Below are 12377 nucleotides of genomic sequence, written 5' to 3'. Positions count from 1 at the left end.
AGGTATCTACATATAAGGTTACACTTAGCAGACTGGACCAGATACTGCATACACTGTAATAAGTGATCCACTCCTTTCTCGCATGATGTACAACCTGTTAACAGGCAAATGTAGCAAGAACAAACCTTCCAAATCAGTGATCATCATTTCCTGTTTGTTCTTGAGTTTGGCCAAGTTTTTGGCCTTTTCTTCTTCAGCCAGCTGAGAAGTACGTTCAGCAATTCGATCCTCCATCAGCTTCATTTTCTAGCCATGAGAAAGGGGAGAAAGAATAACTTCTACAATAGAATTTGAATCACAGAATCACAGCATTGTAGGGGTTAGAAGGGACCTCTGTGGGTCACCCAGTCCAACAACCCTGCCGAAGCAGGGTCACCCAGACCAGGCTGCACAGGACCACGTCTAGGCAGGTCTTGAATATCTCCAGAGAAGGAGACTCCACAACAATAGTCTCTAAGCAACACAAATAACTGAATATACAAAATCCATACAGAGGTCTCATACACCAGATATAATACAGATTTCATTTCAAGTGACTGACCTGTCAATACTACGGATCAACTGGAACCGTACAGAGACATGAACACTTGTTTTCCAAGAAAGCGAGACTTGGAATTGAACACACAGGAGGTCTGGTTTTAGCACAGCCTTTGTTTTACACTTTTGGAACTCTGTTTGCAATGAACAACAGTAGCTATGATAAACACTGTTTCCAGCTCTTAGGTTTGGAAGACCCATGGAATTGGAAAGAATGCATGGCAAATATCTCCCTTTTAAAGCTCTCAGTGTCTCAGCTTCCACTTGGTCAAACCCCACAAGTCTTCAGGCGCAAACTCTATAGATAACGCAACAGCAGCCTGAAATGCTTTGAGAGCTATCACTTGGTACTACCATCACTTAAGAGCAGAATCTCCACCACGCATACTGGTCTCACCTTCAGAAATTTGGAATTTTGGTCCTCCAACAAACAGAAAGGGGGGCTTGCAAGACAAGCAAGACTTCAATTAGTCAGACTGACCGGGCCTCCGGCAGCCCTGCTTTCCACAGTTTTGACAAACAACAACAAAAATAAACCCACAACACCAAGTAACTGTCTCGACAGCCTTAGTCACTGCAAGGTGTTTTTGTATGGATAAGATCATCACTATTTTTCAAAAATCAAAAAGGTTATGAAAGAACCAAGAGGAAAGCAATACTTACAGAGCCTGTGGCTTTGTTTTTGCCCTGTACTTCAAGTACTTAAGAAAGGCAATCCTACAATCAAGACAGAAGCTTTCTTTCAAGAATTACCGTCCACATGAGAAGCAAAGTCTTAAAAAACTGGAATACCTTTAACTTTTGCCAGAAAAAAGGGTAAATGGAACATGAGTGTAATAAAGCAAAACAAAAAAATCCCCAAAATCCAAATTTGCAGTTTCTGCAGAAACGCAGAAATTTTCAATTCCCCTATTCCCTTGTCTCAGTCAGCAAATTTAACAATCTTGAGCTTCACACCAGAGAGCCTAGGGAGAAAACGTGGTGGTGAAACTCAGACCACAAGAAATTTTCACACCAAGACAGACGCACACTTCTTCCGTTTATGTCTACTAATATAATTAACTAGCAACTAGCACTGTTTTAGTGAAGAATAACAGGTTTTGACAGAGTTCTGCAAAGCAGCTAGCAAAGGTTTAGTTTACTCAGCTAAGTGATGTGAATTTTGCAAAGCTGCATCATACCTGCTCAGAAAACAACTCAGGATCTAAAAATAAGGTTAGATGTTTCAGTATGAAGCTACCGCTCCTTCCGAAATCACTGGAGAAGGATAGGTACACCTGGGAACTTAAGAGGCATTTCTTTTGCTTATCTTCAGACAGGATAGACTGCTTCCTCAGGGTGTCCGTTTCTGTCCTCACTTAGAAACAGAACGGAACATAATCAGACACACACTTAACTTCTGTGTTTCAATTAGGGCAGTTAAAGCTCATCCGGGAAATCCTCACCAAGGGGAGCTTCAGTCTGAATGAGCCTACCCATGATCCTGTACTTCAAAGCCAATTATATTTCTTCTGAAATTCATAAAACAGATTAAACAATTTAGTATTTCAGCTACAAAGGCAAATGCAGTCACTGAAAGCCATCATTAACCTGCAAGTACCAGTAATTATGTTACGGTTCAACTCGATGACCTTAAAGGTCTTTTCCAGCTTAAGTGATTCTATGCTTCTATTTCTGAAGCTTAAAATGGCACCACCTAGAAACCTGAATTTTAGTGACAATAAGAGTGGGTTTGGAATGTGAAGGCTTTGAGGAGCAGGGAAGTGAACAAAAGTCTAATTCCATTCACCTGAACCAGAGGTACACAGTACCAGAATGCCTAGAACTGGATACAGTGGTGGTAGATGGATGCAGTTATTTATAGAACTTTACTTCGCACACTACCACGATGGAACACACCTGCCCATTTCAGGTATCTGACCATGAATAGGGTCCAGGTATGGCCACAGTCCAGCTTAGAGTACCCCCTTAACTTCACGCAGCCTGGAGAGCCTGCAAGTTCATGGCAGCCCCCAGGCAGTGAGTGACAACCAGCACTTTTCCTTCTTTTGGAAAGCTGTGTATGCAAACTTTTTTTTAGTTATTTCTACATTTTGCACTGACTTCCCTCCCCATTCAAAAACACAAAGTTTCCAAACTAAAGCAGAGCCCAAGAGTCAGAATTAGGACTCATTACTGAACCTTATTAAAGCAGCTCTAACACATGCATTAACACGATTTCATTCTTTTCTCTCTTTCCCATGCCACTTAGCGCACACAGGAGTGATGAGCCACAAAGCCAAGTAGTTTAGAAGACTGTTTACTCCCTACCCTCCTTGCTTAATCTGTCAAAAACCCTCTCTGGACACATGAGCCCCCCCCTCCACTCACCAGTTACCTGTCCTTGTTCTCTTCCTCACCCTTTCATTCTAAATAACCTTTTCTCCACACCACCTGAGTCTACAGAGGAATAATTGAGAGCAAAGGCAAGAGAGGCTCCTATGCTGGCCTAGGAGCATGGGATAGCTGACCAGACCAACAGACACCAGTGTGGGTCACCTTTGGTCTGAGATGCCCAGGCTAAAGCACAATGGTTGCCTTTAGAAAGCTGGTCCATGTATGACCTGGTTAACAACCGAATAAACCACAATATGCCTGGTGCAGATAAAATATGCAGATTTACTGGTAAAGTTCTTAACACTACCACCCCACTCCCCCCAAATTCATTAGAGCGCAGATGTGTTGGATGTGAAGCTAAAGCTTCCAGTTATTTACAACAGATATCTTCCATCTTTTCTCCCTTGCTACGCATCAACTAGAACTGTACACGTGTTAGTTCTGATGCTCAACCAAGCACACTGCAGACAAGGATTCAGGCTCACTTTCATTCCACCTTCAATCTATAGATGAGCCTGTTCATAACTCACTGCCATGCGCTTCTCCCTGCTCTCCATCACCTGGCTCTAGAAAGCCCAGACTCAATTCCTAATTTAAGGGACTACCCTAGTCTCACCTAGCTCTGCCAAGTCCCACAAGCACTAAAGCTTCTCTTCTACCTTTTTACCACCACCACCCACCCACGCTTCCTAGCACTGTGCCCAAGACAATACCTTTAACATTCTTTGTGATTAAACAGAAAAGAGACAGTGTGGCTACAGATTCAAACACTCAAAAACTAGGAAACGTTAGTATTCAGGCTGTTCGGCGCTGTAATTCCACCCTCCGTGGTTACACTGTGTTACTGGCTCCGTTCCCCACAGGACCCCTGCCTGGGGATGACGTGCCAAGGGCTACGCAGGACTTCCTCTGCAGGCACACAGCCACCAGCTGTGATGAAACAGGGCGGCTGGGAAAGAAAAGTGTCACAGACAAACAGCTGAATGCCAGACACAAGAAGGCTGTTGAAGGGATGAGTAGAGCTCCTATGTGATGCTCCTTGCGTAAGCCAAACATTTCACAGCCAGTGCCGCTGGAGAACGTACATGGTGAGCATTTGTGGCATGGCAGACCATTACTGTTACTCTGGCCATGGCCTGAGGTGTCAAACTGGGGGCTGCGTTTGTTTGTAATACTTCTACAGCACCCTGTAAAGGTTTGCCTGTCAGGCAAAAGAGACAAAGTTAACTCTACACTTCAGAATGGTGTCGGGAAGATAATTATTCATTCATCAGCATACAAATTGTTCATAAAAAAAAATCCATGCAACTTTCAGAAGTCTCAGTAATATGCATAGCACTGATAATTATTCGTTACAGGATGGATAAAAGTAAATCCATGACTTGCTGTCTATTTAACAAGCCTGTTTAGCATCATCTTTGTGCACGGGTCAGTGCAAAGGCTGTACAGATGGATACTACGGATCACCACCAGCCCTCTACAGTTTTCTAATGTATATGTGAACAGGAACAAGTTAGGGCTGCTTAAATATAACCAATTCTGACACTTCCTAACTTTTGAGTGTTAGGTGTGTAGATTAGACATTCTTCATCTGCAGTATATAAATAAAAATTAATTGTTACAGAAGCGAGACTCATTTGTGTTTTCAAAACGGTTTAGGTTACGTGAACATTTTGCATTTTTCATAAACATATACTTAATTCAGTGCTTACTATAGCAGTGCATTGAATGAAGCGCACAATCAAAGTATCAAACTTCTATTCAGGACACTACCCTATTCTTTTTACTGTGTCTGAACTATGTTTTACAAAGAATAAAAACTTTTCCAGTCTTCATCGTGACAGTCTTCGATGGCTCACGAAGCAGCTGATTACACCCACCATCTTAAACTCCTGTCCCATTTGATCACGCTGCTAAGTAGAGAATTAGATTCCAGTTCAACCAGCAACTTAAACAGAATTAGCCAGCACTGCATTAGACTGAGCAGCTCATCCTTCCCTTCACCAACATCTTCCACCCCAGCTTTTTTCTGTGCCTTCACTTCATATCAGTTATGCAGCCACGCAACAAACAGAGGAAACTTGTTTCATCTAAAGCCAGATGGACTTCATTTCTTCCCCATGAGGGTGATGAAACACTGGTCCAGGTTGCCCAGAGAAGCTGTGGCTGCCCCCTCCCTGGCAGGGTTCAAGGCCAGGTTGGATGGAGCTGTGAGCAACCTGGTCTGGTGGAAGATGTCCCTGCTGATGGCAGGGGGGTTGGAACCAGATGATCTTTAAGGCCCTTTCCAACCCAAACCATTCTATGATTCTATGACTTTCAGAACAGTAGTTTGAGCCTGCAGTCTCCAAGCCCAGTGAGTGGCCACAGGAATTGTTACGATGACAAAACTCAAAAAGGGGACTACTTTTAGCACAGGTACTGGCACAAAGTGCTTATGGAAACACAGCCAAACAAACAAGGAGTACTTTTTAAACCCCTATTTTTGACTGTTTAAGTGGTTAAGCACAGGAAAAGTTTTGCAGAAAGGTTGTATAATCTTCATCACACAAGGTTTTCAAAACTCAGCTTTAAAGGGAAGCATATTTTGAAAGGAGGCTCGACAAGAGGCTCACAGAAGTCTCTTCAACCTGGTGCATTCCAAGCTGTCAATAGTGTGTTTAGAAGTACTTGGTATACAAACTCTGTGCAGTTCCATTCTCTGCATAATTCCCTTCCCCCAAAAAAAGTTGTAGGCAATTATACTCCTGTAGAAATTTTAAAAACACTAGTTTTGTTCAAGGCTGCACAGCCATAAATCCAAGAATATTTATAAATCAAAACCCACACAGAAAACAAGTTCTGAAGGATGACTTTCTAAATAGCATTCTGCAGAGCCATGTATTCCCCTAGCACATGACAATGCTAATGCTGCCGACACTCCAGTCACAGCATCCTCCTAAGGCCTCCGAATCTATCTGCAGAGCAATCTTTCCCTCTCTCCAACTTCAAATTCTTGCTTTTTTTTGTTCACAGACTGGTCAAAAGTCCTCTCCTGGTTTTCTAGGAGTTTGAGTCTTGACACATTTCAGAATATCTTAAGTGTTATACACTAGAAATTACAGAAGCTGATGCTTCTAAGTCTGATATAGTTTGAAAACTTCCAACCACATACGCCAGTATCGAATATAGCAAGCCATTTATGATAGTTCCAAACATTCAATGAATTTAAAATTAAGCAGTTTAACTCATGGCAACGGAATGAAAGCTTAACTGCAGCATTTTTATGATTCATACCCACATGATAATGTTTACCAAGACTCCCAATTTCATAATTTTATGAACACCCTATTGCTATTCCCCCAGGAAAGAGGCTAAACAAACTAAAAAAAAAAAAAAATACACACATATTTTTAGTATGAAGAGAACAACTTTAGACAAAGGCTTTCAGTGCAAGTATTTTTACTTGTTCTTATGCAATCATAAATAAAAACGAACCTTAAAGCTAAAACTAAATTAGGCTTCAGTATTAGTTGCTAGTAGGTCTCATGTTATTGAGTCTACGCTGGTATCCAGAAGACCTAAGAAAGCAGAAGGCATCCCAGCACTTCCAGCTCTGTCACTTTATAATGAGCATCACCTCCTTCCTGGCAGAGAGCTGCTCCTGCAGTGCTGACAAGAACAAAACCAAGCTTTTGGCACAATACAGTAGCTCAGCTTCTGATTAGGAAGGTGTTTTTTCTAGAAAAGAAATGTTCATAGCGCAAGCACACTTTCAATGGTTTGTCTGTTTAACATACCCTGGTTTTAAGGCTAGTCTGAAGAGTCAGCAGATTTCAGAGGGCTAAATTTTGGGGTATCCAATTTCTGAGCACGAGGAAGCACGCTGAATTTGTGATATTTGATCTGCTATTTTGAAACAAAGGAAGAGATGGATGTTGTCAAAGGAATGTAGAGATGTGGTACCCTTTCACTGCATTCCAATAGATTCTAGGGTTAAAAGCAAAACAAATCGTGAACCTTGCATTTTACAACGACATGGCATTAAGTAGGATACATGTCTCGATGTTGGCCCCAACAATATAACCAGTAACATCAAAGTTAATCCTAATGAACTTTCCCTGCAAAAAGAGAGATTTTTTTGTAATTACAAATTTTTATTAAGACAACAATGCTGTCTATATAATAAACACATAATCCCACTTGCATTCATATAAAAAGCATTTCACACAAATTCAAATGAAATCTTTTCCCCTCAATGTGCTCAGCCGTTGTTTCAATGGAATATGTTACACTGCACACAAACACCTTCTGAAGAGCAAAGAAAGAGAATTCTAGAGATTTCTGTAATCCAGACTTCTAAAAACTTTTTCTGAAAGTGAATCTCAGTTTCTCTCATTGACAACACATGCTGTCCAAGGTTGAAAGGAACATTGAGATTTGAAGTGCACATATTACTAAAGCAAACTCCCTGGTGCCTAAGAGTGCTTTATCTGCAGCATTCCTGAACCTGCGTGCTGCCCAGCCCATCACACTGCTTCTTCCACTTCCAAAACCAGGACAGCTGCTATCTGCACAGCCTCTCCTTTCTAGCAGTTGGTAAAGAAAGGACAGAGAGAGACAACATACCCGTTTCTTCCACACACGCCTCCTTTTCTCCACTAAGAACCAAATAAAAAGCACATTGCCCACACACAGAGCAGCTCTTGGAAAGAAAGTGGTTGCAAGTGGATAGATTATACCAGTTTTAAGCCACATCGTCTCCCCTGTCCAATTTGTCATTTGGCTATGAACAAACCCAACAGGACAACATGCTCTGGCTCAGAGCTGGACCGTTTTTAACAGCGCCATTACTGCATTTCAGGTTTGCGCTCAAGAAACTGTTAGGTATTCCCCTGGTTGCAAAGGTGTGAAGAAACCAATGGAAACAGCCAGTGACTACACTGGGCTCTCCATTTTCATAGCACACAATTTCTGCAGTCCTCTGTCCACACATGAACAGGTTTTGGAGATCAGGGACCATCACAGTAGTTTGCTACGACCTGTCTTAAACACTTCTTTTGATGGTATCTGCACAAAGCCACCTACCAGTATCTTTTGTGGAGGCCTTCTGAAAGCGCTTTTACAATCAGTATGCAAATCCTCACTTATCTCAAGTCTGCTGATTAGTGCTATATTAATATGTTAAAGTGAATTCCTGTTTGGCAGATCCTTTCAGCTCAGGGACTGTACTGCTGATTTTCATATTAAATATTCTACTCAATCCTGTAGAATATATGTATTCTAGCAATGGCCCGACCTAGCAAGTGTGTATACCAGGAGGTATATATTGCCATGCTGTAGACTTCTGCCTGAACAAATTGCTGCAATCTTTTGAGCTATTGCAATGTCTTACCAGAACATCCTACCCTTCAACTTCCCTGATAAAGCCCATTCACGTCAAAAAGATTTGTGTGAACAAGAGTGACCAAGTTTCTCCCTCCAATCACACCAGCGAATCCAGAGAAAGGTACAACCCACCCACCAGCCTTACCTTGGCTTAGTGTCAGAGCAAAGCAACTGCTCCGTGACTGTGGTTGTACATCTTCAACTCCAAGCGATTTCTACAAGTTTCAAGAAAACTGGTGCAATACTTTAAATTAGCTTCAATGGTTACTCCTACTGCTTAATCTGCAGTTTGGCTGGAAAGCCAGTGGCACCAAAAGGACCACGCCAAGGAACAAGACTTGTTTTCAAGCATATCCTGTCAGGCACCAGCACTTGAACTCAGACTAAGTATGAAGAAACAGAACACTAAGCTCAGCCTGTACCTGAAGCATTTATACTTTCTGCTCAGTAACAATTCCAGAAACCTATAACTGTCAAAGAATGAACTGACATTTTACCGGAATTCAGCCAATAGACTAGATACAACATGCATGTGCCAGCACTAGCATGTCAAGAATGGCAGCTGACAACTTGTTACCCAGAACAGGTACCATAGCCTTCTTCTAATGACATGGCTTGAATTTGCCACGTTAGATGTGAAAACAGACATGAAACATTACGTAAGGTCTAGTCAGTGGCTTTTTCTGATATAATTCAGAACGACTTTACTCTGTTCAACACTTAAAAGTTATCTAATTTCTGCTCTCAAGTTACCAGTTCCATGAACAAAAATAATTGAGAGGAAATGCAGTCATTAAACGAGCTGACATACCAGAAGAGGGGACCTACACGCTCCCTGCCTCAAAGTTCAGTCATCACTGGAGTCTCTACTACAGACGTCACTTATCTAGCTCATCTTCTTAAAAGCAAAATTAATATATCCTTTTGGCTAGTGCTAGCCAATCTCGCTACGAAATCTTTAATTTATCAGTTAAAAATTGTAGTAGTGGTCATCTAACAACTGAATTCTGTTTATACCATCATTACAGCACCAAGTACATTGCTTTGTAAAAACCACATCAGAAGGAAGTGTTTAGTTCTGCAATATGAACTCAGTAAGCCCATTCTCTTGTCAACTGTAAACTAGAGACTTCATTTCCCAAAAAACAAGGAGAATACTGCCTTTGATAGAATAAAAAAAAAGGAACAAAATAATTGATTTGACACCAGCCTTATTTCAGCCCCGTCTGGTATCATCAGCAAGCAGGGAACAGGCTGGCATGCTCACGCTGCACAGTGAAGACTGACAAGCCTGTACGGGCTGAACAACAGCACTTCTCACTTTGTGGGAGGATATATGTTTTTTAAGTCAGGTTTTAAAATGGTTGTTACTAAAGATTATTTCTCTGCATGAGATGACACCATCTGGAGTGCATTATACTTGCTCCTTCGTAAAAATAGAGCTAGAGCCATCCGAGTGATTAGGTTCATGATAGCAATGCAGATTTCAATATAATACAAACCAGATGCTAACATCTTTTAGGAAAACAGTATCATCACAAAACTGGTACAATCTTTGATGGGTTCAAGACGTGTAAGAAAGTAGAATTACTGCACAGTGACACCCGTTGATATTATAAATCCTATACCAAACACATATAAGCACCAAGCAATAGTGTAAATAACGTGCCTATAAAATTCTCAAAGTTGAATTTCTGCAGTACTCCGGTCTCCCTTCTTGACTGAAAAGGCTAACGGATTTAATCATACAGTTTCCCAGAGTCCTTATCGCTGGAGCCGAGTTCATACACTATAAATCCAAGCAATTGTTGAAATGTCAACGCAGCCAAGAAATCTTTCATTTGTTCTGCGCATTTTAGTTGTGTTCTCACAAGAAAAAGAGATTTAATACCTCCAATACAGTTTTAAAGTTGTACTAAAAACATCTTTCCCCAAAAATAGGAGGTGGCACTATTTTTCCCCCCTTCAAAGCAAAGGAAGTTTTAAGAAGTGGTAAATAGCTACTCACCCTAAGTTCCACCACTATTTTTAAAACAATGGGACACATCAAGAGTGGTTATCTGCCACACAAACAGTATCTGAACAGAAGGTACTGACCCAGCGAAAACATCAACCAGTTACAGGAGTGCCCAACACCCTGAGTAAGTCATATTCTCTTTTTGACTTTCCTTCAGTAAATCAGTCAGAGCAGAAGGGTGTGCAAATTTAGAGGAGGTTTTATATGCAAGCTTTGTGTTTTTTTAAAAAATTGAGGATGTTCTCTCTAAACCAATCCATTGATGAAGTCATAGCTATTGACAAGAAGGCTACTTATCTAGCCAAATTCCACCTTGATGCCGTACTCCTTCATGCTTTATAGTAGTTTCAGCAGTAATTTGTGCACACAAGCCACAGTTTAGCTCTACGGCATAGTTATGTTTTTACAGAAAGCATTATAAAAGAACCTGAATTCATGGAGGAAAGAACAAATAAAGCTTCTGATATTAGTTAGCTTGATTCCTAAAAAGGGAACAACAGTAATCCAGATTTACAGGCTCTAAAGAGAAAAGGAGTAACTCACAAAGCGGAAGCAGTTGTCATTTTTCACTGTCTTTGCATTCCCGAAGGATTTCAGAATGGGATTCGCCCGAAGCAGCTGACGCTCCAGCTCTCCCTAAAAACCACACAAACAGAAAAATAAAGGGACATAAGCACGGCGCACAGGCGATTAAGGGTTCCTATATTCTGCTTCTTCCCAACAGTCATTTTACCCAGGTTGTGGCAGTGATGCCACCTTCAGAAGGGGTTCATCATTTTCCCCCTCACTTCTAAATCCGCTGACACGTCTCCTCCATCCAGTGAAGAACGTGTTTTGTTTTTTTGTTGAGTTTTTAGGGGTTTCTTTTGTTTTTAAACACACACACATACACACACACAGAGCAGTGACCAAATAAGACATAACAGATGTTGAAAATCATTGAACATGGACTAGAAAATTCACATTTAGGGCTAATGAAATTAGGCACAGACTTTGAGTGCTTAAGGGGAAAAAATAATTTGACTGTTTTAATATTGTAGTGCGAGGTTATTCTTAAGCTTCCTGTTCAGTGATTTGACAATATAGCTACTTTGGAATATGTATTCTCAAACTTACTTTCAAATCAGCGAAATACTCACTTTCAGTCAGTCAGACATTTAGATCATTGCAGTATCTCTGACCTGAAAGCACCTGAGCAGCACGCCAGAATGGCATAATGGGAACTGAGCAACACCAAATACAAAGATCATGTTCAGATTGCTCAATTCAGCCGGCATTGCTGAGTATGTTTAATGCATTTTAAGTGTTTAAGTTCAAGCCAATGGATGTAGAAATCAAAGCACTTATCTTAAGGAAATTGCACAACGGCTTTTACATTTGCTGTCCATGAGGAGGTCTGGTAACAAAAAAGTCTGTGCTGCTTCCATGAGCCCAGGAGGCACGGATGAACATAGGAAAATACAATACTGCCTTCCTGCTCTGAAGGATGGTTTAAAAAAAAAAAAAAGTGAGGCTATCTGGAATGTAGTCTCAAAAACTGACGTTTGTGTTCATAAACCTGCTTTTTCCAATCATTTATAGCACAGAGATGGAATAAAGGCCCCAGTCTGAGCATCAAAGAATGGGAAACATACAGTCTCTTAAAGCTTGCATATGAAGTAAATTCTTACACAGGAATTTAAAAAATTCACTAGTTAACACCTAAAAGAGGCTTTTATATGTATATCGAAATGTATTTCAAGTCCTCCAGGAAACCAATAGCTACTTGTTCTTTAATGTGACCTCAAGTTATCTACTCAAAACTTGTTTACTTCTAAATATATTCCCTTTGGGACTACACATTCTCTGAATTCTGAAGTAACCAAAGAAGAAACAATTGTGTGAGCCTTAGCCCAGAGCACATGAAGCACTACTGAGGACACAGTGCCTATGCACAGTATGTTAGGTCTGCCAGCATTACAGTTCTCCAGAGCACTTTTAAACTGGCAAAAAATCCATAATTAGAGAAAAACTAGATCCCTGTTATAACCACTACGTGCAAGTCTGCAATTTATATTCTAAAAATTTCCTATGTAAATGC

General features: G+C 40.9%; 1 protein-coding gene across 1 annotated transcript in view; it reads right to left on the bottom strand.

Annotated features, from left to right (window-relative positions):
• Positions 1–12377, bottom strand: part of LOC142363988 (uncharacterized) — a gene marked incomplete at its 5' end in the record, with an annotated part of 39131 nt that overhangs the window by 18357 nt on the left and 8397 nt on the right. The window contains 5 exons of the mRNA XM_075441912.1: positions 126–246; positions 935–961; positions 6859–6865; positions 6925–7013; positions 10841–10933. Coding sequence (XP_075298027.1) covers positions 126–246; positions 935–961; positions 6859–6865; positions 6925–7013; positions 10841–10933 — 337 coding nt within the window. The remainder of the gene's footprint in view (positions 1–125; positions 247–934; positions 962–6858; positions 6866–6924; positions 7014–10840; positions 10934–12377) is intronic.

This window comes from Opisthocomus hoazin, chromosome 23 (assembly GCF_030867145.1).
Source record: "Opisthocomus hoazin isolate bOpiHoa1 chromosome 23, bOpiHoa1.hap1, whole genome shotgun sequence".
NCBI classification, from domain to species: Eukaryota; Metazoa; Chordata; class Aves; order Opisthocomiformes; family Opisthocomidae; genus Opisthocomus; species Opisthocomus hoazin.
This window is presented reverse-complemented; position numbering and strand designations above follow the sequence as displayed.